The sequence below is a fragment of the Tamandua tetradactyla genome, chromosome 4, assembly GCF_023851605.1.
Source record: "Tamandua tetradactyla isolate mTamTet1 chromosome 4, mTamTet1.pri, whole genome shotgun sequence".
Lineage (NCBI taxonomy): Eukaryota > Metazoa > Chordata > Mammalia > Pilosa > Myrmecophagidae > Tamandua > Tamandua tetradactyla.
Genome location: NC_135330.1, coordinates 189,494,688 through 189,515,242, shown reverse-complemented (window position 1 = coordinate 189,515,242; position 20,555 = coordinate 189,494,688). Strand labels below are relative to the sequence as shown.

At 37.0% G+C, this 20,555-nt stretch overlaps 1 protein-coding gene across 1 annotated transcript in view; it reads left to right on the top strand.

The window, feature by feature from the left end:
- Positions 1-20,555, top strand: part of MIPEP (mitochondrial intermediate peptidase) — a 208,707-nt gene that overhangs the window by 130,716 nt on the left and 57,436 nt on the right. The window contains exons 15-16 of the mRNA XM_077158849.1: positions 7,208-7,282; positions 10,072-10,191. Of these exons, the coding sequence (XP_077014964.1) occupies positions 7,208-7,282; positions 10,072-10,191 (195 nt within the window). The remainder of the gene's footprint in view (positions 1-7,207; positions 7,283-10,071; positions 10,192-20,555) is intronic.

Sequence of the window (20,555 nt, the reverse complement as noted above, 5' to 3'; positions counted from 1 at the left end):
TCTACCATTGTAGGTTTCCATTGTTTTTTTTCATCTCTTCTACTGTATCTTTCATTCCCATAAGTTGTTATTTGTTTTCTCAGACTTTCCATTTCTTCTTTTTGTTCATCCCATGCCTTCTTCATGTCCTCCCTCAATTTATTGATTTGGTTTTTAAACAGATTTTCCATTTCTGTTCATAGATTCAGAATTAGTTTTACTCCTTGTAATCCTTTTGAGGGCAGGAGATGGTATTTTCTGTTTGTTCTCCCTATAATTTCTAGAATGGTGCCTTATACTAAGAATTTATTGAATGAGTGCATGAATAATTGGTTGATGCTTTTAGCATACATTGTGATAATACATGACTGCCCTATCCATTTCCTTTCCTTATTGGAAGTATTTGAAAAGGAATTGTATGAATATCTAACGCACATTGACCATTTGTTGTCCATCTGCTGTTATTTAAATATAAAGTATGAAAGACTCACAAATGAAGTTAAAATGTGTAAAGATTGCATATGTAAACCTCACTGTAATTAGTACAGGTTTTGGTAAACTTGGAAGAAGTAAGGTTCTGTCCTTAAGCCCATAGAAACGGAAGAAAGAAAAATGTCCTTTTTTTTCAATAATAATTTAAAAAATAACAAGTTCTTCTAGAATGTAAATTCCTCACAGATTGGACTTTTTAGCTCGTTTGCTCACTGATATCCCAACTTGCCTGTTATATAATCAACAGTCAATAAATATTTGTTGAATGAATTATCTTTGGGCTAAAACCCCACTAACTCTAACACTCATAAATATGTCTGCTTGACAGTACTAAAATATACTGTCTGATCAAACATGCTGAGGTTTTGCAGGTTTCTTCATAATAGTGTTTAATGATGTCTAGTCCCTGAGTTAAAGAGGTTGTTAACTCTTTTCAGGGCCTTTCAGCTTTTGCTTTTTACCCTCTTTCTCCTGAAGCTAAAAGCCCCAATGGTATTACTTAGAAAGTCTTAACTATTGTGGATTTGTACATCCACCTAGGTTGGAGAAAGCTGGAAAAAACACTGTTCCCAGCCTAAAAGTCATAACTTTATTGGGCTTATGAAAACTGAGGTCACACGTCAAACAAATAGCCTGCATTCAAGGTGGGGTAAGGCTGGTGCAGCTGGCAGAACATGACGGGCTGGCTGCCATGTAAGGGGGAGGAAGAAATCAGGCAATGTTGAATTAATTGTTGGAAGCCAAGTGTAGGCGGGAGGTATCAGTCTAGATGGCTCAGGGCCCTCACAGGGGAGTTTGCATTCACTTGTAGCTTCTTTTCCTTGGGCCTCCACTGGGTGCTCATGAGAAATATTGGAAGCACGTGGGAGAGCAGACAGAGCCAGCCTCAATGACACTGGCTTCCAGGAGGTGGTTAGCTCTGCTGCAGGGCCAGCACAAAACACCACCCAGCTCCAAGACAAAGCTGTCCACAGAATCTGGCTCAGAGACTTTGAAATAACTCTGTTAAAGGCTATGGTGGAAAAGGTAGACACCATGCATGGATAGATGGGAAGGAGAGGTGGAACTAGGAGAAACAGTCAAATGGAAATGCTAGAAATTTCACAGAGATGAAGAATTCCTTTGAGGAGCTCATTTTAGTACACTTGGTAGGTGAGGAAAGAATCTGTGAACTTAAGTTAGGTCACATTATCCAAACGGAAATGCTAAAAGGAAAAAAAGTAGTAGGAAAAAGTGCAGGATATCCAAGAACTTTGGGATAATATCAACAGTGTAGTATGCATGTATTTGAATTTCCAGAGACAAGAGAGATAATGAGAAGAAATATTTGAGGGGGTATTGGCTGAAAATTTTCCCCAAAATAATGAAAATCAAACCAGAGATCCAAGAGGCTTAGAGAAGCCCAAGTAAGATAAATAACAAATAGAACACACCTAGATACATCATAGTCAAACTGCTGAAACCAAAGATAAAAGAGAAAATCTTGAAGGCAGCCAGAGGAAAAAAAGACATTATAAGCAGAAGACTAAAAATAAGAATTACAACAGACTTTTCGTCAGAAACTGCAAATTTAAATTACCAAGATCCCATGGCATGAGAATCGTATAGTTAACATATCATGGGTAGGGAAAAGTTTTCCTATAAGGACCAATCTTTTCTAAATATGAACTGGAACCTGCTGAAGAATGGCTGAGTCATTTGATAAACAAATGTATTTAAAGTGGGAGAAAATATTTTCCAGAAGTGAGTTTAATGACCAAGTTCTGTGGCAGATACTGAAACATTGAAAATGAACTAATTGCATTTTAAGTTGATTTCATTTTTTTCTAAAAACTTTGAAATAGTTGCCATGTTTGAGCAAGTATCATCTTCTGAGCAGGGTAATTTGAGGATGCATATGTGTTTAGTTATATAAACAGGAAACTATGAAAATTTATTTCTTTATTAAGAATTTGATTGCAAGATAGTGTATAGAGAGAACTGTTTAGCCGTAATCCCTGTCTCCCCAAAATTTATTAATCTTAAAGTGACCACATTTAGAGAATATGTAGGTAAAACGGTTAAATGTAAATGAGGTATTTGTCAAAGACAAGGATGACTGCATTATAAAGGACAGTAGTAATTGTAATACTAGCTGCCAGTTATTCAGCATTTACTCTATGCTAAGCCTGACTGTAGTAAGTCTTTTGACTAAATTATCTTGTCCTGTTCTCATCTCATCCTTTGAAAAGATATTATCAACATTTTGCAGATAGGAAGAATGTGGTTTAGAGGAGTTCAGTAAATTGCCCAGCCTTGTGCCATGAAACTAGTAAGTGGCATAGCTAGTACTCAAATTTAGTGTTGTCTGCCTCTAAAACCCAGGCTCTTTCCTTTATGCTACAGTGAAGTATAATATTGGAAGTTTCGTCTTCAGATAGGTATTGGTTTTAAGGGAGACCATACTCTCAGTTTTACTTTGATGGGTCTGAGAAGAAGAAATGGTATTTCTGGATTTGTCAGTGATAGAAAGCAGCCATTTCAGTGGGCAGCAGTTAAGGATGCTAGAAACAGCCAGAAAAGTTCCAAAAGAGCCAGCCTTCCAGTCATGGCATTTCTTGTACATCATAATAATTAGTTAATTTGAATATTATTCTTGACTTATGATGTTCTCAATATGCTAATAGGATTCTTTTAAAAAAATTATTCCATGGTTTATATATATATATATATATATATATATATATATATATATATATATATATATATATATATAACAATTTGCATTGCAGTCAGTAAGTAATGTCCAGATATAGCAGTTTCACCACAGCGTTGCTATTATTAAGTTTTATTATTTTATCTCACTGTATAAAGAATGGCACCTCCATGTTCTTTTTTATTTGACATTCTTTTTAGTGGGATTTAACAGCAGGACACTTTTTTGTCTTTTATAAATACAGCGGTATCTAGATCTTAAGAAGAATCAAGAAATTATCTATCATTATTGGGGTATTAGATTTAGAGACCAATGGAAGGAAGTTGCTTTGTTGTTGTTGTTGTTGTTGTTTGTATGCTGTATAGCAGGGTCACATTTCCTTATTTTTCCATGTGAGTATCCTGTTATTGCAGCACCATTTGTTGAATTTTTGTTTGTTTGTTTTTTGGGGGGAAGTGCATGGAGTGGGAATCGAACCTGGGTCTCCCACATGGCAGGCGAGAATTCTACAACTGAACTACCCTTGCACTCCCTTGGAAGAAAGTATTTTCTCTCTTGGAACTTATAGAGGCTGAAGTATGATCTGCTATAAAATGCAGTTGATTATATGGTGAAATAATTAGTGATTATTTTTTTAATGTCATATAATACATTTTAAATTTTAATATAATGAAAAGTACTTATAGTATTGTTCCACATTCAGCTATTTTAAATGCATTTTCATTTATATTCTGTCAGTGTGGATATCTTCATTCTGTGTTTCTTCATATATAAAACGCAAGAATTTTGAGTTTAATAATATAAACATCTGTGCTAGTATATAGACATAACTACTTTTGAAAGTACACCAAAAATTGAGTTATTTCAATATTAGTTATCATGACTGATTTGTAGAGTGATGTTTACAGAAGGAAATGTTGACGAGGAAACATTTTTCTAATTTCAAAGTTTAAAATTAACTTTTAAGTATTGTTTTTTATGAAAAAAACAGTTCTACATACAACTTAAAAAGAAAATCAATTTGTATGGTATTTAAGTTTGGTATTTGTTTTGATTTTTGCTCTTTTATCAAAATAAGAGATGCTTTCTAAAGGAATAAATATATAACTCTACTCCAATAGCTAAAATACATTGACTAATTCTAGTTGACAACCAAATTAGATTAAAAGTTAAAAATAGCATATATTCTATATTTGCACCACACACATTAAATGCATTATTTAACTTGTGATTTGATGGGTTAAGTCTCTGTTCTTTGAGCTATTCTATTAGGATTGTAATTGCATTCTTATGTTCAGATGTTCTTTGTATTTGTTGCAGTGTGTGTAGCAGGCCTTGAATACATAATTTTTTATATACTATTTTCAGTTACCCTCAGTCTTGCATGCTCTTTTTTCTTTACATCTTCTGTTTTATTGTAAGCCTGAGAAAGACAGAATTAAGCCTCATTAAATTCGTCCCTTTAATGTTTGCTCTTCCTGTATAGGTTTCCACCTCTAAGAGATTGGGCCTCTAAGTAAACGAGCTACTTTAAAATGGAAAAGAGTATATTGGGTTTGGCTCTTAGATCTAATACTTGGAATTTCCCTCTGTGTAATTATCTACAGAGTGGAAATAGTAAACCCTTCAAAGATTCCTTGCCACAACTGTCTGCCCCGATGTCTGCTTGCTTCTCCAGTCCTCTCATTCCATTTTCTTTCCTCCCTCCTCCCTCCCCCACTGGGGGTTTGCCTTGCCTCCTTCTCTACCTTGGAGTCCCTTGTCCACCTGCTTTGTGCCTGCAGGGAAACAGGGAGCCCAGAGCAGAAAAATCACACTCCAGGGCACATTGGTCTCCCTGGGGCAACTCTGTCCTTTCCAGTGGATCGGCTTACTCTCTGCTCCTTTCTGTAATTGCCTTCACCCTCTGAATCCAGCTCCCTCTCAAACAGCTTCCTCTCTGACCTCACACAGAACACACTGTCAAATGGGTGACCCCCAAATGTCCCCTTGTTGAATCTGTAAACCTACTGGCATCTTTTTCCACCTGTCCCTTTGACTGATGCCATCCTCCCACCTGTCATCTGAATATCGTTTCTTCCCACCCTCTCAGGAACCTTGTGCTCACAATAGCTCTTCTCGTTTCCACATTGTTAATTTGTGTCCCCTCCATGGTTCTTTACCATCAGCATTTCTTTCTTCAGCCCTTCTTCGTATCCAATATCTGCACTGCAGCCGACAGGATCTTTTTAAAACACAAGTCTGATCCGGACACTTTCTTACTTCAACCGTTGTAGGGGAGGACGTGAGCAGCACCCTTCCTCGGCCCAGCCTCCACTGCCCTGTAGGACCTGGCCTGGCCCAGCCCAGCAGCCTCAGCGCTGCCCCCGCTCTGCCTGCTCCCCTTGCTCTGTGCACATGCCCCGGCTGCTGCTCCCCTTCACTTTGCGGATTTTACGGCCCCATCTGACCTGCTCTCATACCTTCCAGCACTGCTTTTCCTTCCTAGCATTTAGGATCGTTTGTAGCCCTTTTCAAGTTGTGATTAGATGGGTAATGCTAACCTGTAAATCTTTTGGGAGCATCTGCTCACCATTTTCTTTCTCTAGCACTTAACACACGCCTTTCCCAGATAAAATGAGAAAGTACTATCCTTCCACTTAGACATTTTTTATGTGTGAAAATGTGACTACTACATATGTATTAGAATATGACTCCTAAATTTGGAGTTTAATCCTGCCAACAATATAAAGGAAGATCTGAATATTTTAATATCACTATTGGCAGATACTACCTAACTACTTATTGACTTATTTTTGAAATCCCATTTGAGCAAAGTTTTCTTTCTTAACATGATGAGTACCTCTAGTATCAGAAAGCCCTAGGCCTTTTCCTTGTATCAGGATTTATACTGTACAGCTTCCTTCAGACCATGTCTTAACCATTTAGAATCGCCTTTTCTGCCTGCTTTGTTTTCTTATAGCCAAACAGAAAGAACAAAGAAAAGGCCACTGAATTGTTCTCTCTGAGCCTTCATCAAATACTACGGTAGCCATCCATTTAAGAAACCATTCTTAACATTCATTCATTCATTCAATAATTACTTATTGTGCCTGCTGTGTACCAGACATTGTCTATACCCTGCAGATACAGAGGTTACTAGCTCTCCGTTCCAGCACACAGCTCACATTATCATTCACCAGGGGTCAGTTTATACAACTATAGGACTGATAACCTGCCATGGGTCTGTTATGCAATTTGTTTCTTTTTTAGAGGGGCTTTCCTTCAATTTGGATTAAAAATAGATTTGTAAAAATTGTGTCAAGTATAGCTTTTATCGAGAAGTCAGTATTGATGATCTTAAAGATAGGTAAGTAAGGTTGAATATACCTCTTCAGTTCCATTATTAGCTTATTTCTGCAAAAATTGATGATACTATAGGATTAAGCCTAATTTGTCTAATAGAGGAAGCCTTGAATCATAGAGGAGCGTTAGACTGTATATAAAACACTAAATTTTTTTTCAGGTTGGTAAATAAAAGAATATGCAATTGTCATGGTTATTTGTTGGAATATAAATTCAGCTTTAGTCTCGGCTGGCACCATGAATTATAGTATATTTCTTGACATTTTAATCTTTTAGTTCTATTATTGTGTGACTTGAAAAGAGAGCACTTTAACAGATAGTCATAGGTAACAAAGGAACAGAAAAAAGTATTAACTTTGAGGTTTCAAATAATGTTCACTATCTTTGTGCCCTACAATCCTGCCTTTTCATGTACCAACCCGTTTGACAAGTTGCCACTTCTTAAAATTAAATAGATTATCTTTATCTTTGTTGTCTTGTCAACTAAAGTATTTAAAGTTATAATTATTTTCTAAACTGTGATAAAAATTCTAGTTTTCATTTGATGTTCTCTTTTAATTTCCTGGCTCATAAATATAGGGTGCAGTGAAGTGGGTATTAGGTTGTTCACTCATATATATATATATATATATATATATATATATATATGTATATACATATAAAAGAATATGTATATATATTCTTTTGTTTTTCCAGCCACTGCCAAAACATATGGTGTCTCGTCTTTGTGAATCTAAAAAGGTTTGTGCTGCAGCTGATATGCAACTTCAGGTATGTACGTACCTTAGTTCTGAAGTTTTCCAGAGTAATTATCCAAAATAAATATATAACTTTAAATTCTTGCCAGTTCTACATATTTATTATAATAATTATGTTCTAAAACAGCTTTCATCTGAGTTCAAAGAACTTGACCAGAATGGACTCATTCAGTCCTCGTACTGTCCTTACCTAGGTAGATGTTAAATAAGATTCGTTCCCATTTTCACTCAGGAAAATCAAAGCTTGCTGAATCACACATTTTGTTAGCAACCAAGTTAGAAGTCAAACCCAGTTGTATATATTTAATCACTTTGTATTTTTTTAATTTCATGTTTCAGATGTAAAGTTTAAATAGTAATAACTATTTTAAATAAGTTTAAAGAGTACTAGATAATATTTGAATAGTTTAAATAGTACTAGATAATATTCAAAACCAATTTTCCAGGTTTTCAGATTAAAACTAGAAAAATTGTGTGAACCATCTGGGTGTCAGGTCCATATAATCCCAGTTGTCTAGATTTTATAGTTACTGAGCTTGTTTATGGAATTCTTACTCTTCCTCAGATTCTTGAGAGTTATGTAAACAAAGCCTAAACTTTCATCTTTCATCTAAGGCAATATTCACTTTATTATGATCTAGTTACCTGTTTTAGAGCATAAACATTATTTAATCACACTGTCATTTTGTAAAATTCAGTCCTTGGAAAGTAATAAATCAGCTTTATTTTTTCCTTTGTACCTTAAGATATATTTCAGTGAAAAAAATGCTTAATTTAGACAAAACTCATGATTTACTTTTGATTTACCTTATTTAACTTTATTTATCCTTGAGATAAGGATTTCCAAATTATCTTAAAGTATTAACATTACTTGGCAACATTCTTTTGATTTGCCAATATCTGTTGTAGAATCCCAGCCTTTTTAAAAGTCTGTGTGTGGCTTTCTTGTTGAATAATTTTTCCAGTAATTTTCTTTTAAAATGAAAAATGACCTTTTCCGCCCTCCCATCCTCCAGAAGGACAACCCAAAAAAAGAGAAAAGAGTGAAGGAAATTCCTGCCAGCGAAGCTGCTCATGCCCAGCCTTAATGTGCACAGAAATCCCCCGTATAATGGGGACAGCAGGGTTGGGAAGGAACTTCTGAGAGGCTATGCACAGTGTTTTTAAAATTGTGCCCTTTTTTTCTATGCATAATTTAAAAGATGGCCTCCTTATTTTTCTGTGGCTCCAAGGCTCTTGGTCCGAGGAATGCCTAACTCTCTGGGTGGGCGAATGGCTCATGGCTGTGAAACAGTTTGGTTTATCAGCAAGAAGCAAGAGATAAATGCGCATTTAATCTATTTTGCTCTGTTTTTACAATTTAGAAAAGTCCTTCCATGTTTACGTCATTTGTGAAAGGAATTATTGAAAAAGTGAAACTTTTGATTTGTTTATAGATTGAGACCTGAAACACCTCATTTGAGGCTAGAATTGAAGAGTTTCACTTCCTGGTGGTTTACTCTGGTAGAATAAAGACAGGACCTGGATGAATAACTCTGGCTTCTCTGATTATCTTTATGCATTATTAGTCATTGCAGAATATTGAGCTGAAAGAGCTGTATTTAGCTATATGTTTAGATTACCAGTTAGAGTAAAAGAATATTTATATTTGGGAAATCTCTGCAGTTTTCCAGGAAAGGTTTAAACATGAGTTTATAATTTAGAACCATAATTCTATATCTAGATGAAGCCAGAAGCTAGAGGTCATTTAAATTTTTTCTTTTATCCAAACTAATCCTGACTTCTTTCTGGTCAACAGCTGCACATTCTCCACAAATTCCATTTCCAAATCAGAAAGATATATATCAAAGGCATATTTGCACATCAACATTTTTCCTCGAAAATAAAACATCTTCTACTTTTTTGCATTAGGTAAACTCCAAGCATTGTTAATATTCAAGTCAAATGTTTCAACCAAAAAAGCATTTTTTTTACTTTAGGGTCTTATATGCGTAATTTTGTTTTTAGTACTTTGTAAGCTGTAGAATGCATGTCCAATTTTTCTTTTTAGTGCTTTCTTCTCCTATTATGTTTCAGTGGTCTGTATCCCATGTTCAAAGGTGAGTGATCTTTCTCTCCTGGGCACTTCGCTGAGCTAGTCTTGCCCCCACACAGCAGCTGCTTCCTTTGTACTTCCTGAAACCAGGTGCTGGAGTCTGACTTGGCCCGGGCTCTAAACTCTCCAACAGCTGCATTAAAATTCTTTGTAACATCTGTCCTCACCAGATGCCAGACTGCTGTTTCTTTCCTACCCCCACCCCACTGATTTAATGTTCCTTCACCTCTCATCACAAAAGTAGGATTCTGATCATTTCATTTCTTTCATTTAAGATATATCAGGATTCTGGGAAGAAATCAAACATGATTTGTTAGATTCCAGGGGGTCTAAATTGCGACTCTTTACTTTTTCACATTTCCAACTATATATAAATATATATTGGTACAATTCCACTGTTGTGGTTATAAGCCACTTACATTGCGAAGAGAATATGCTCTGTTGTACATAAAGAGTGCCTTATGGATAAAGTTGAGAATTCTTTAGCTTTTATAATTGTGGAAAGGTTGAGCGCATTCCCTTTCATCATTAACAGAGTCCTAAATGTGGTATGAAATACATCTGAAGCCATATGTATTTATAACTGTGGATGTTTTCACCTCTGATTTATAATGACTATTCTGGTGCATGGGTAACAGTTTTGGTCTACCACATCTTAGATAGGAGGATAGACTACCCAAACTAAATAGATGGTTTCATCTGTCCAGGTCTTTTATGCTACTTTGGATCAAATCTACCATGGGAAGCATCCCCTAAGGAGTTCAACCACAGACATTCTTAAGGAAACCCAGGAGAAGTTTTATGGCGTACCATATGTTCCAAACACTGTGAGTCCTACCTTTTAACCCTGTTATGTCCATTTGTATGGTTTGTGTATCTGCTAGCGTTGAGTGGGCTGCGATCACATTCTCCCGTGGAGAACTTGAAATCCTTACATTTATGTTGCAATTTCACAACTTGGAGCAAATACTAGAAGTCTCTCCTTTAATATCTCTGAACATTCACTTACACATGTTTTATTGTCTCCTTGAAGGCAGTGTTTATTAGACTTCTGGGAAAGTGAGAGCAGAAAGATACAATTGAAGTTAGTGGATATTCTTCTTAGTTATTTTTTTGTGATGAGAAAAGTGGCTAGTAGTATAAGATGAAGATAATCATTCATCCCTAACCATTTCCATTGCCAGGAGAATGAACATTTATTTGATACCTTCCTCTGTACTAGGAATCATAATAGATGTTTTACCTCTCTTATCTCACCACAACCCTTAGGAGAGAGAGCAGAAGGATTGGTATCTTTTATTGAGTACTTGACTAGGTGCCAGAAGCTATCTAAATGTCTTGACAAATATATATATATATATATATATTTGGACTCTGAGAGAGATAATGAATTGTCTAAGATCATTCAGGTTTAAGTAATTGTGTTGGTATTGAAAACTGACTTCTAAAGTCAAGCTTCTCAATTTACGCCAAGGTTCCTAAAAGAAGCTGGGGATAGTGGAAGGAGTATTGGCTATTGCAGTTAGAAATGACTAACACTTTTATACCATTCAGGACTCTTTCAGTTGCAGGTGCTAGAAACCAACTCATTGAGTTAAGCAGAAAAGGGAATTTATTGCGTCTCATAACTGAGAAGTCCAGTGGTATATCTGGCTCCAGGGAAGTAGGAACTAGGTTGCAAGTAATATTGTTAGAAATCTCTGACACTCCCATTTCTTAGCTCTTTTTTTCTCTGGATTTGTCTCATTCTCAGGCTGGCTTCTCTGCATCGGCAGGGCATGGTGGTTCCCAGTAGGTCCAGGTTTCTATCCTTTGGTGTAGCCAGTTCAGTAGAAAGATAGCTCATTTGAAAGTGCTCTGTAAACTGTGAAGTGCAGAATAAATGTAAGGTGGTTTTATTCGTTACAACATTTTGTATCAGAAGATTTGTACTAAGAGGCTAAGTTTTTCAGGAAAACTACAGTCTTCCACTGTATCTTTGGGTCCAGACACTCACATATGCATGGGACTAGTTCATATTACCAAACAAGAAAAGTAACAAGGTATTTTATCTTCATAAAATACTCCTTATCAATAGTTTTTGATTGTCTTAGAAATCTAAGCATGCCATCTGTTCTCGATATATAAATACTAACATACTAACTACCTTTTTTGATCTTTCATATAATTTATTGCTTTAATACTATCCTGTTGAGCTCTTGATTATTCAAATTAGTGAATATTTGTAGAAATAATAATAATCTGTTCATTTGTGGAATAAACAACACCAATTGCCTTGATTTTAATAGGTTTTTTCCATTTAGTTTATCTCACTGTCATGCATTTGTATTTTTGTGTTTTTTGCACTTGTTATATTCCTCTTTGCTTATTTAAAAAATGTATATGCCTTAAATTCTATGTAATTAGAACATGAGTAGTTAAGTGATAAAGATATGGAAAGACCAAAATTAAGAGGAACTGGGATGCTTCCCAAAGCTGCAAAACAGCTGAACTGCTTGCCCCCTGCCTTTCTTTAAGTCTTACAATGCTATAACTGTGCCTCTTCAGAAGGAACTCCCATGTTCATAACAGCCAGGTTTCTTCCGTGTGCAATTAAATATACAGAGATGAGGTAGCAGTGGCAACCGAATTCTGAATCACTCTCAGTAAATCATTTTGAATTTCAAAGGAGGGTGATGTTATCCAGGCCATTACCCTTGTCCCGCTTCCTTTTTAGAAAATGTAAACATTTGTCTCTTCCTCAGGATTCACTTTCCTGCTCGTGGTCAGTATCCACAGCTCTAAGTATAATTTTTAAGCAGATATCTTTAGAAGAAGCATAGCTACATTTTGAGAAGATAGACATTATTTTAAGTCTTTTTTTTTTAATGTGGGAGTTTGTTTTGATTTGCATGTATATCCTACTGTTTCTGTTCAGACACTTCTGCATTTTCTCATTCATTAAACTTATAACAAACATTCCTGCCAAAATAATCAGACCCAGAATGCCCTTTGGAATTCTTCAATGCAACATGCATCATGATAGTAAGACAAGGAAAACAAATAGTAGATATAAGCACTGGAAAGGAAAAAACGAAACTGTCATTATTTGCAGATAGTTGATTATCTGTGGAGAAAATCAAGTTATCTACAGAAAAATTATTAAAATTAATGAGAGGTCAGCAAATTTTCTGTATAAGCCATCAATATACAAAAAACCAATTCCATCTCCATTTACCAGCAACAACACTGGAAATAAAAAAAAAGAAATTTCAAGATGCCATATGTCAATGAAAAATGAGGTACCTACTAAAATATCTGAAAGAAAAAAAAAAGATGTGTATAATTGCTATGTAGAAAATGATAAACACTTTACTGAAAGATATTTTTAAATCCCAAGGAAAGAACTGTTCATTTTTGTGAATAGGAAGACTCAATATAAAAAAGATGTTGATTTTCCTCTGATTAGTCTATACATTCAGTGTAATGGCAATGTAATAATATTTGTTTGTTTGTTTGAACATTATAAGTTAATTGTACAATTTTGCATTGAGGAGCAATGATCCAAGAATCAAAAGAGCAGTTTTGAGAACAGCAGGAAGTTGGTGGACTTGCATGATAGGCTTGAGGATTCAGACAAAGCTGTAGTAATTAAGGCGGTGAAACACTGTTGTGTGGATAGAAAGAGCCCAAAGCAGATTCAGCATACTTATGGACTCTGGAATTTAATCTCGGTGGCATGTGTATCTGTGGGCAAAGAATGGACTGTTTAAAATGGTACTATGGTGATTGATCCCTATGGAATTTTTTTTTGGTCTCTATTTACACAGCATACAAAAAATAAATGGATTTAAGACCCAAACGTGAAAAGCAAAACTTTATTTTTTAGACAATAATGGAGCAGGATAGCTTTATTATATGTCTTAAAAATATTTTATCTTTTTTTAGTTTTTTGTGCTGATTATGAGTCTTTTTTATAGTTCCTCAGAATATGTTATACTATATCATATACATAAAATACAAACATATTAACCTTAAAATTGGTAGACGAATATATTCAACTACATGCAGATTAAAAACTTATGTTCATCAGTAAATATGTGAAATTGTGAAAAGAAAAGCTACATACTGGAAGGAGACATTTTCAACATGCAAACTGGAAAAAGAAAAAGGATCTGTTTATAACGTGCTCTGAATAGGCAGAAGGCATGGACATGGAATAAACCACATAAAAAGACCTCAGTAGCAAACGAGAATGCTAATTAAAACTACATTTTGATTTGTTTTGAGGAAACTGTATTTCAGTGTTATGAACTGATTTCATAGATTTGTGAATTTTGGTGGTAAAGCTGGGTCTCACACATGCTGTTTCCTAAATAACAGTGTTCTCTGAATAAATCTTGCTGCCAGAGACTTTGTTTGTCATTTACCGACCTCAAATTGAAAATAGTAATGTTCACAGGAATAAAACAGTTCTGAGCTACAGTTAGTCTTTACTTCATGAAATAGTATAATAATATGTGTGAAGTCATCTCTTTCTTCTCAGTATGTAATTTGAAATTTACCATCTTTCTAGTATAAAACTTGACTAAAGATAACATAAAAGAATTGTTTTAGGAAAGCCATTGCTAGGAGTGGAAGATATGTTATTTGGTTATGTTTCTTATTAGAACAAATACCAACTAAGAATAGGAAAAGACAGCATCTCCTTGTGAGTAGTATTCATTTTACATATGTATTTCATTTTTGTATCCAGCAACAAGCTTTCCTATTAGAGTGGTACAGTGTTACATTAAATTAAAAGTGGCACTCCAGTTATCACAATTTACCTGAGGTAGAGTAGATGGGATTTATATAGTCTCTACACATTTCTTACCTACAGATCTTTTTGTTGAGATTCACTGAGGAATATTTGGGCATATACCTGATTTCCTGCAACATGCTCAAGTTGTATCATTTTTTAAAAGGCCATTGCTCCTGGAGACAGATTTCTATTAAGACTTGCTTCTGTTAAGTCTAAATTTATACAAAAGTCATGTACATTTCAATTATTTTACATTAAGTATAGTTTTCCATCTCTCACATGCCTTGTTATTAGAAAAAACAAAACAGCTGAAAATAGTACTCAGTTCAGTCAGACACATTAAAAACTAACACTGCTTCTGTTTATTTGGGCTAAAGAAAACTATTTCCAAATCCCAATTTATATATTCTTTATCTTATATTTATTAAGTGTCTACTGTGTCCTAGTCACTGTCTAATGCCTCATCTAATTGAGGATGTAGTTGAGAATAAAATAGGTTTAAGAGTCCTTGACTCCCTTAGAAACTGTATTAGAAATGGCTGTGTTTTGGATGCCTATGCATTAATTGATTTATTGTTGTGTTGAACATTTCATTGTTGAGCAGATTTTCTTGCATCTTTCAAATTGCTGTGAGTTGTAAGCACATGGACTGAAGATGAAATTTAAAGAAGTTGTGACATTCTGTTAAGTCACGTGATCCAGATTGTGTCATATGTACCTTGGGACCAAGGTTTTTCATTTCCAGAGGGAGATGCCTTACCTGAAATATTCAGGAGAAAGAGGTATATTTTGTGTTTCCTCAGGTGCTTGCATTTTCCCCTCACCCCCTGCTCATGTGCCGTCCATACCTTCTCCTTTGATCAGCGAGCGTTCACCCAGGCGTACATGGCCACAGCACTGGGTGGGCTGGGAGGTCAAACAAAAAGAGAGCACAGCTAGGCAGAGTAGAAAGAAGAGTGGGTTAAGAGGCTCAGGAAAGGGCTCTCCAGCAGGCCTGGGTGTTTGGGGTCTGCTAGCTTGGGAGGTGGTGACCAGCAGGAGGCGTGGGGATGGAGATGGCAGGTGGCAGGGGTCGTGAACATGGAATGTCCACGTGGAGATGCCTGCCAGCGGCTGTCAGATAAAGGAGTTTGAAGCCCAGAAAGTATTTGGAGGCTAGAGATCCATTAGCTGTAAGTACCGCAATCTGTGGTAATGGACAGCCCTGACCAGGAGAGTTCACTGAGGGACACGGAGGAGAATCCAGGAGAAGACCCAGAGGACTATTTAGGCCTTGGGCGGGAGGAGGTGTCCGTCCAGGGGCACGGACTGGATCTCGCAGTGTGGTTAGAGAAGATCTAATTAGAACAGTCTCTTTTCAAGTACTAGCAAAAATCAAGATTTTAACATATTTTCTTTTTCGTTTCTCCTACCACAACCACAGCAGTATCATGCTCTGCTCTTTTCTGTTATTTTAGGGTTACATTGGCTGTGGGGTGGCTTGGAAAGTAACCATCCTTTACAGAACATTTATCTTGGCTTTGTGTTCTGCGTGCTCAAATGGCAGACTAATAAAGGAACTTTTAGAATACAATTTGTGTGTAATATGAGGGCTTTCTGTGCTGCAATTGCCAGATCTTCGGAACAGAGTCATTGCTTTATGATTCTGTGTGCAGGGAGGGCAGCCACTAGCTCACCAGTGTGCACCCAGTGGCAAGTCCAGTTGTTTATACTGCGCGCTCCTTCCGATTCACTTCCGAGCCGACCCTTTGACCGCGTGCAGGGCAGGAGGAGGGCTGCAGAAGCTTGCTGGGCTGTCCAGAGAGATCTGGAGGACACCAGTGCTGTGTTTACTTACTATGGGGGGGTGTTGTTGTGTTTTTTAATCGTCTCAAGAAGAAAAAGAAAAACACCCTCTGTGAGGAAGAGGCCTGGCTACCTAATATTTGGGTGTTAAAGTTTGATTTAATTATACTAGAGTTCGTTTTCTTTCCTCTTCAGTTGATAGTCAGTTCTGAAGAACTTCTTTCTTTAGTGTACATATGTAAGAGTGTGTGAGTGTGTGTGCAAAGAGAGAGAGAGAGAGAGATACATGTAGATATGCGCCCTTGGAGCATTCAGGCAGATTAAAAATTATGTTTTTATATTTTTTGATTTAAATATACATTTTAAAGATTTTGTAGGAGATTTCACAATATGTTTCAATTGTTATAAAATTTTGTCAAACCTTATTAACCTTAATCATCAGGTATTAATGATTTCATTTTAAAGGCTTTTACTTTGAATCAGTGATCAGATGTGAAGATAAAAGTTGATTATCTAGTAAATGATTTCCACCATCCAGCCTAAAATGGCACTCAGAGTTTTTCTAATTAGTTCTTTTTAAAGAAAGGCTGGGAAGAGAAACCGTGATTGCATCGGAGGCGTGATAGAACAACCTGAGGCTTGCTTTGGACCTTTGCTGTTCTTGCCGCACGCTTGTTCAGATGCTGACTTAAAGAATGTCAGGAGGACTTCCGGGTCAAGATGGCGGCTTAACAACGTGCGCATTTTAGTTCATCCTCCAGAACAACTGCTAAATAACCAGAAACAGTACAGAATAGCTCCTGGGGCCTCGTCAGTGAACAGACACACAGTGTACCCCAGTCTGGACCAGCTGGACCGGCTGCGAGCACCCCCCAAAACCGTGAGTTCCCAAAGCTGCGGTGGCCAGCGCCCCTCCCCCACAGGCCGCTTCCCAGAAGGGAAAGGAAAGGACTTACCAGCAGCAGTGACTGGGCACAATCAAACGCCAATTGTGGAACTAATTAACAAATTCTGACTACTAAAAATAGGCCCCCAGCTTTTAGGTGAACCCGATCAAAGTGGAGGGTGCTCATTTTTGCCCCGGCACCAAGGGGGCAGGACTGACAGAAAAAGGGGGAAAAAAAGAAGGAAACAGGTTTTTGTGGCTGTGTATCTACAAAGGCTTGACTGCCTCTGGATACAGTGGCAGGACTTTTCAGGCTGCAACTGCCCCAGGCATAGGCAGAAGTGAGCTCTTTTGGGGGCTTATCTGGAGCCTGTGCCTTCCCCAGGGGAGGGGTGAAGGCCCACCCAAGTGGAATTCCTCCATCAAGGAATTCAAACCCCAGGGCTTGGTAATTTGAAGCCATTAAAACCAGCCTACAACCTCTCCTCTGTCTCCAACAAACCCCCAGCCAAAGTTAAAGGTACCACATCATCTTATGCTGGTGGGACCTGCAGTCAGACAAGCGCCACATACTGGGCAGGATAAGAAAAACCGAGTCCAGAGACTTCACAGGAAAGTCTTTCAACCTGCTGGGTCTCATGCTCAGGGAAAACCGATGCAGGTGACTCTTTCCTCCTGATAGGAGGCCAGTTTGGTCTGGGAAAATCTGGCTGGGGTCTATAATATCTAAGCAGACCCTCCTAAGTGTGTGGGGTGGAAAGGTACCACACAAGCAGGGCAAGAAACAAGAAAACAAGAACTGAAAAATTCTCCTCTGTTAAACAAAACCTAAGCTAAAGGTCCAGATAAAGCTGAACAGAATGTCAAAGAACAGATAGACAACAACTTCATCCAGCAAGAAAACCCTAGATAAAAGAAGTGAAAGCAATCTCCAGAATAAACTAATGAAGGTAATTAAATGCCTAGACGCCAGCAAAAAAATAACAAATCACACTAAGGAAATTGAAGAGTAGAACATATGGAATAAAAATAAATAATTAGGGGAACAAATGTTAAAATAAATTTAGCTTGAAATGCTAGTGGTAAATGAAAGCGAGGGGTAAGGAGTATGGTATGTATAATCTTTTTTTTCTCTGTTATCGTTTTATTTCTTTTTCTGTTGTCTTTTTATTTCTTTTTCTAAATTGGTGCAAATGTTCTAAGAAATGATGAATATTCAACTATGTGATGATATTAAGAATTACCGATTGTATATGTAGAATGGAATGATCTCTTAATGTTTTGTTTGTTAATTTTTTAATTAATAAAAAAAGTTAAAAAAATAAAATAAATCTGTTCTAAGAAATGAAAAAAAAAAGAATGTCAGGAGATCTTTTTTTTTAATGTGTTAAATATATATTATTAAATAATAGATCTAGTGTTCCAGGATGTTTAACAGTTCATAATTCTCTCTCCAGATAACATTCAACTTAAATTATTTGGTAAAAGCGTGGTCCTCTTTTTTTTTTTCTTGTTAACACTCTGGAAGAAGTTACATTTCTCCCTGTTCTTCTGCCACAGTCCTCCTGCAAATGGAAAACCTCTTCCGGGAGGTTAGGGCACTGCCCAAATTGTGCTAGCTTTGAATATTTGATGTTGCTAAGCAAACGTTAAATTAAACAAAACAACATTTGTTTTGCTTTTCTTTATCTTAAATCCAAAGACCATATGGTACATATCTAAAACACCTAAGTGGTTAATTGCACGTTAAATTCCTTTCCTCTTCGGCTGCATAAACAACTGAGAAAATATTTACCTTCTCTGTCCTGCTGGATTTATTTATGACTTTGTAACTAAAACACAGAAGTGTTATAAATTGAAACTTTAATCTTGTGATTGACTCATTTTCTAAAAATTTGTATGGTTTTAGTTTGTGGGACAGCTGCAACTCTAGATTTCACTGACTTAATCATGAGGAAATTATATGACTACCCGGCTTGTTTTTATAGGACTGTCCTTTGAGCCAAGTTACCAACTTTCTTTTTTGTCTTGGTTTTCATTAAAGTGCTGCCCTTTTCTTTTTTTTCCTACAAATTCATGTAGGCTAGTTAGAAAAAAAGAAAATCTACAATATTACAAGTTCTTTCTTTGTCAGGTAAACTTTGTATTTTAAATGAGACACACGTGTCTTTTAGATTTTAGGCGTGTTTCTATTTTGGGGAGTTCTTATAGGGTGATTTCTAAGCTAGAGCGTGTTCTTATCTGTGAGAAACGTGAGCGTGACACAGGGGCCCTGGTGTCGCCCATGAGGACGGGCGTGCAGGGGAGCTGGTGTAAAACGCCTTTTGGCCTCCAAGGCGCGCCACCAGCAGAGATTCCAGGGGCAACATTAAGGACATAAGGAAGGCCCCGGGTGAGTATTGTAAATTTTAAATTTTAAGTATTTTTGAGTAAGGAATACATTCATGGAGTTAGGAATTTGTAAGATGTCAAAGGGTTTACAGAATGAAGTGTCCCTCCTACTCCAGTCCTGCCCCAGGGTCCCTTTCCCTGGAACCGCCTCAAGTTGCTGCCTCTCGTACACTTGTTTGAGGGTAGAATTAGTTCTGCCAAACATAAAAATCTGAGCAGCCTGCAGTTCTTCATAACTTCCTTCCCTTTCTGTTGTCCTGCCTTTCCTCCCAGATGGGCTACCTCCAGGCTGGACATTGCGGTGGTGCCCTAGTGAGTCTCCCTCATCTACTTGATCTCTGTCAAATCCACATGGTGGCCATGCTGTCTTCTAACTAGAAATGTGCGGCATCCTCCTTCTTAAAACCCCTCAGTGGCCACCACTACTCTTCGCCTATCACCATCCCCAAGTTCCTCCCCAGCAAATATACCCTGCGCCTCCTTTGGCACCAGGTTCTTGGCACATGCTTCCATCTGCGTGGAATGCTCTTCTTTCTCCCTCACTCCACCGCTGCTCAGAGTGTCACTTCTCCAGATTTGATCAGTTCTTCTGTTACACACTCCCATGGCACTGGGGTCTTTCCCTTCAGGCCTGTTGTCCCAGTTCATAACTTCATATGTATTTATATCATTTGATTAGCCTTCGGTCTCCCTAACTAGAGGGAAATTTGCACAAGAGCAAGGATCATTTCTGATTTGTTCACCGTTCTCTCTCCAGGGCCCATGCTCTGTGAATATTTATTGAAAAATTGTGTTGTTTTGTCTTGTATTGAGGCATAACTTACATAAAGTACACAAATCCTAATGTACAGCTCCATGGATTTTTATATGTGTGTAGATCTGTATAACCAGTACCCACATCAAGATGTACAACCCTCCCAATACCTCCAAAGGCCCCTGAATCCCCTTCATAGTCAGTACACCTTTCCCAGAGGTAACCACTGCTTTTCCCTGTTTTGAGGTGTTAAGTGGCATCATAATCTTGTCTGTCATTTTGTCTGACTTCTTTCATACAACATTATGTCTCTGAGATGTGAGATGTATCCATCTTGTTGCATATTTCAATAATCTGTTCTTTGTCATTGCTTTGTAGTATTCCATTGTAATGTGCTCTATGTATAAGCAGGAAAAGCAATGGCAATTAAACAGCAGAAATAAAAACAAAAGAACTCAAGATCTTCTCATAGGAAAATGGACAAAGGACATAAGAAGGCCAGTTGCAAGAGAAGGAAATATAAATAACACATATATGAAAAATTACTGACTGTCCAAGTACCCAAAATATGCAAATAGAAGTAAGTGAAATG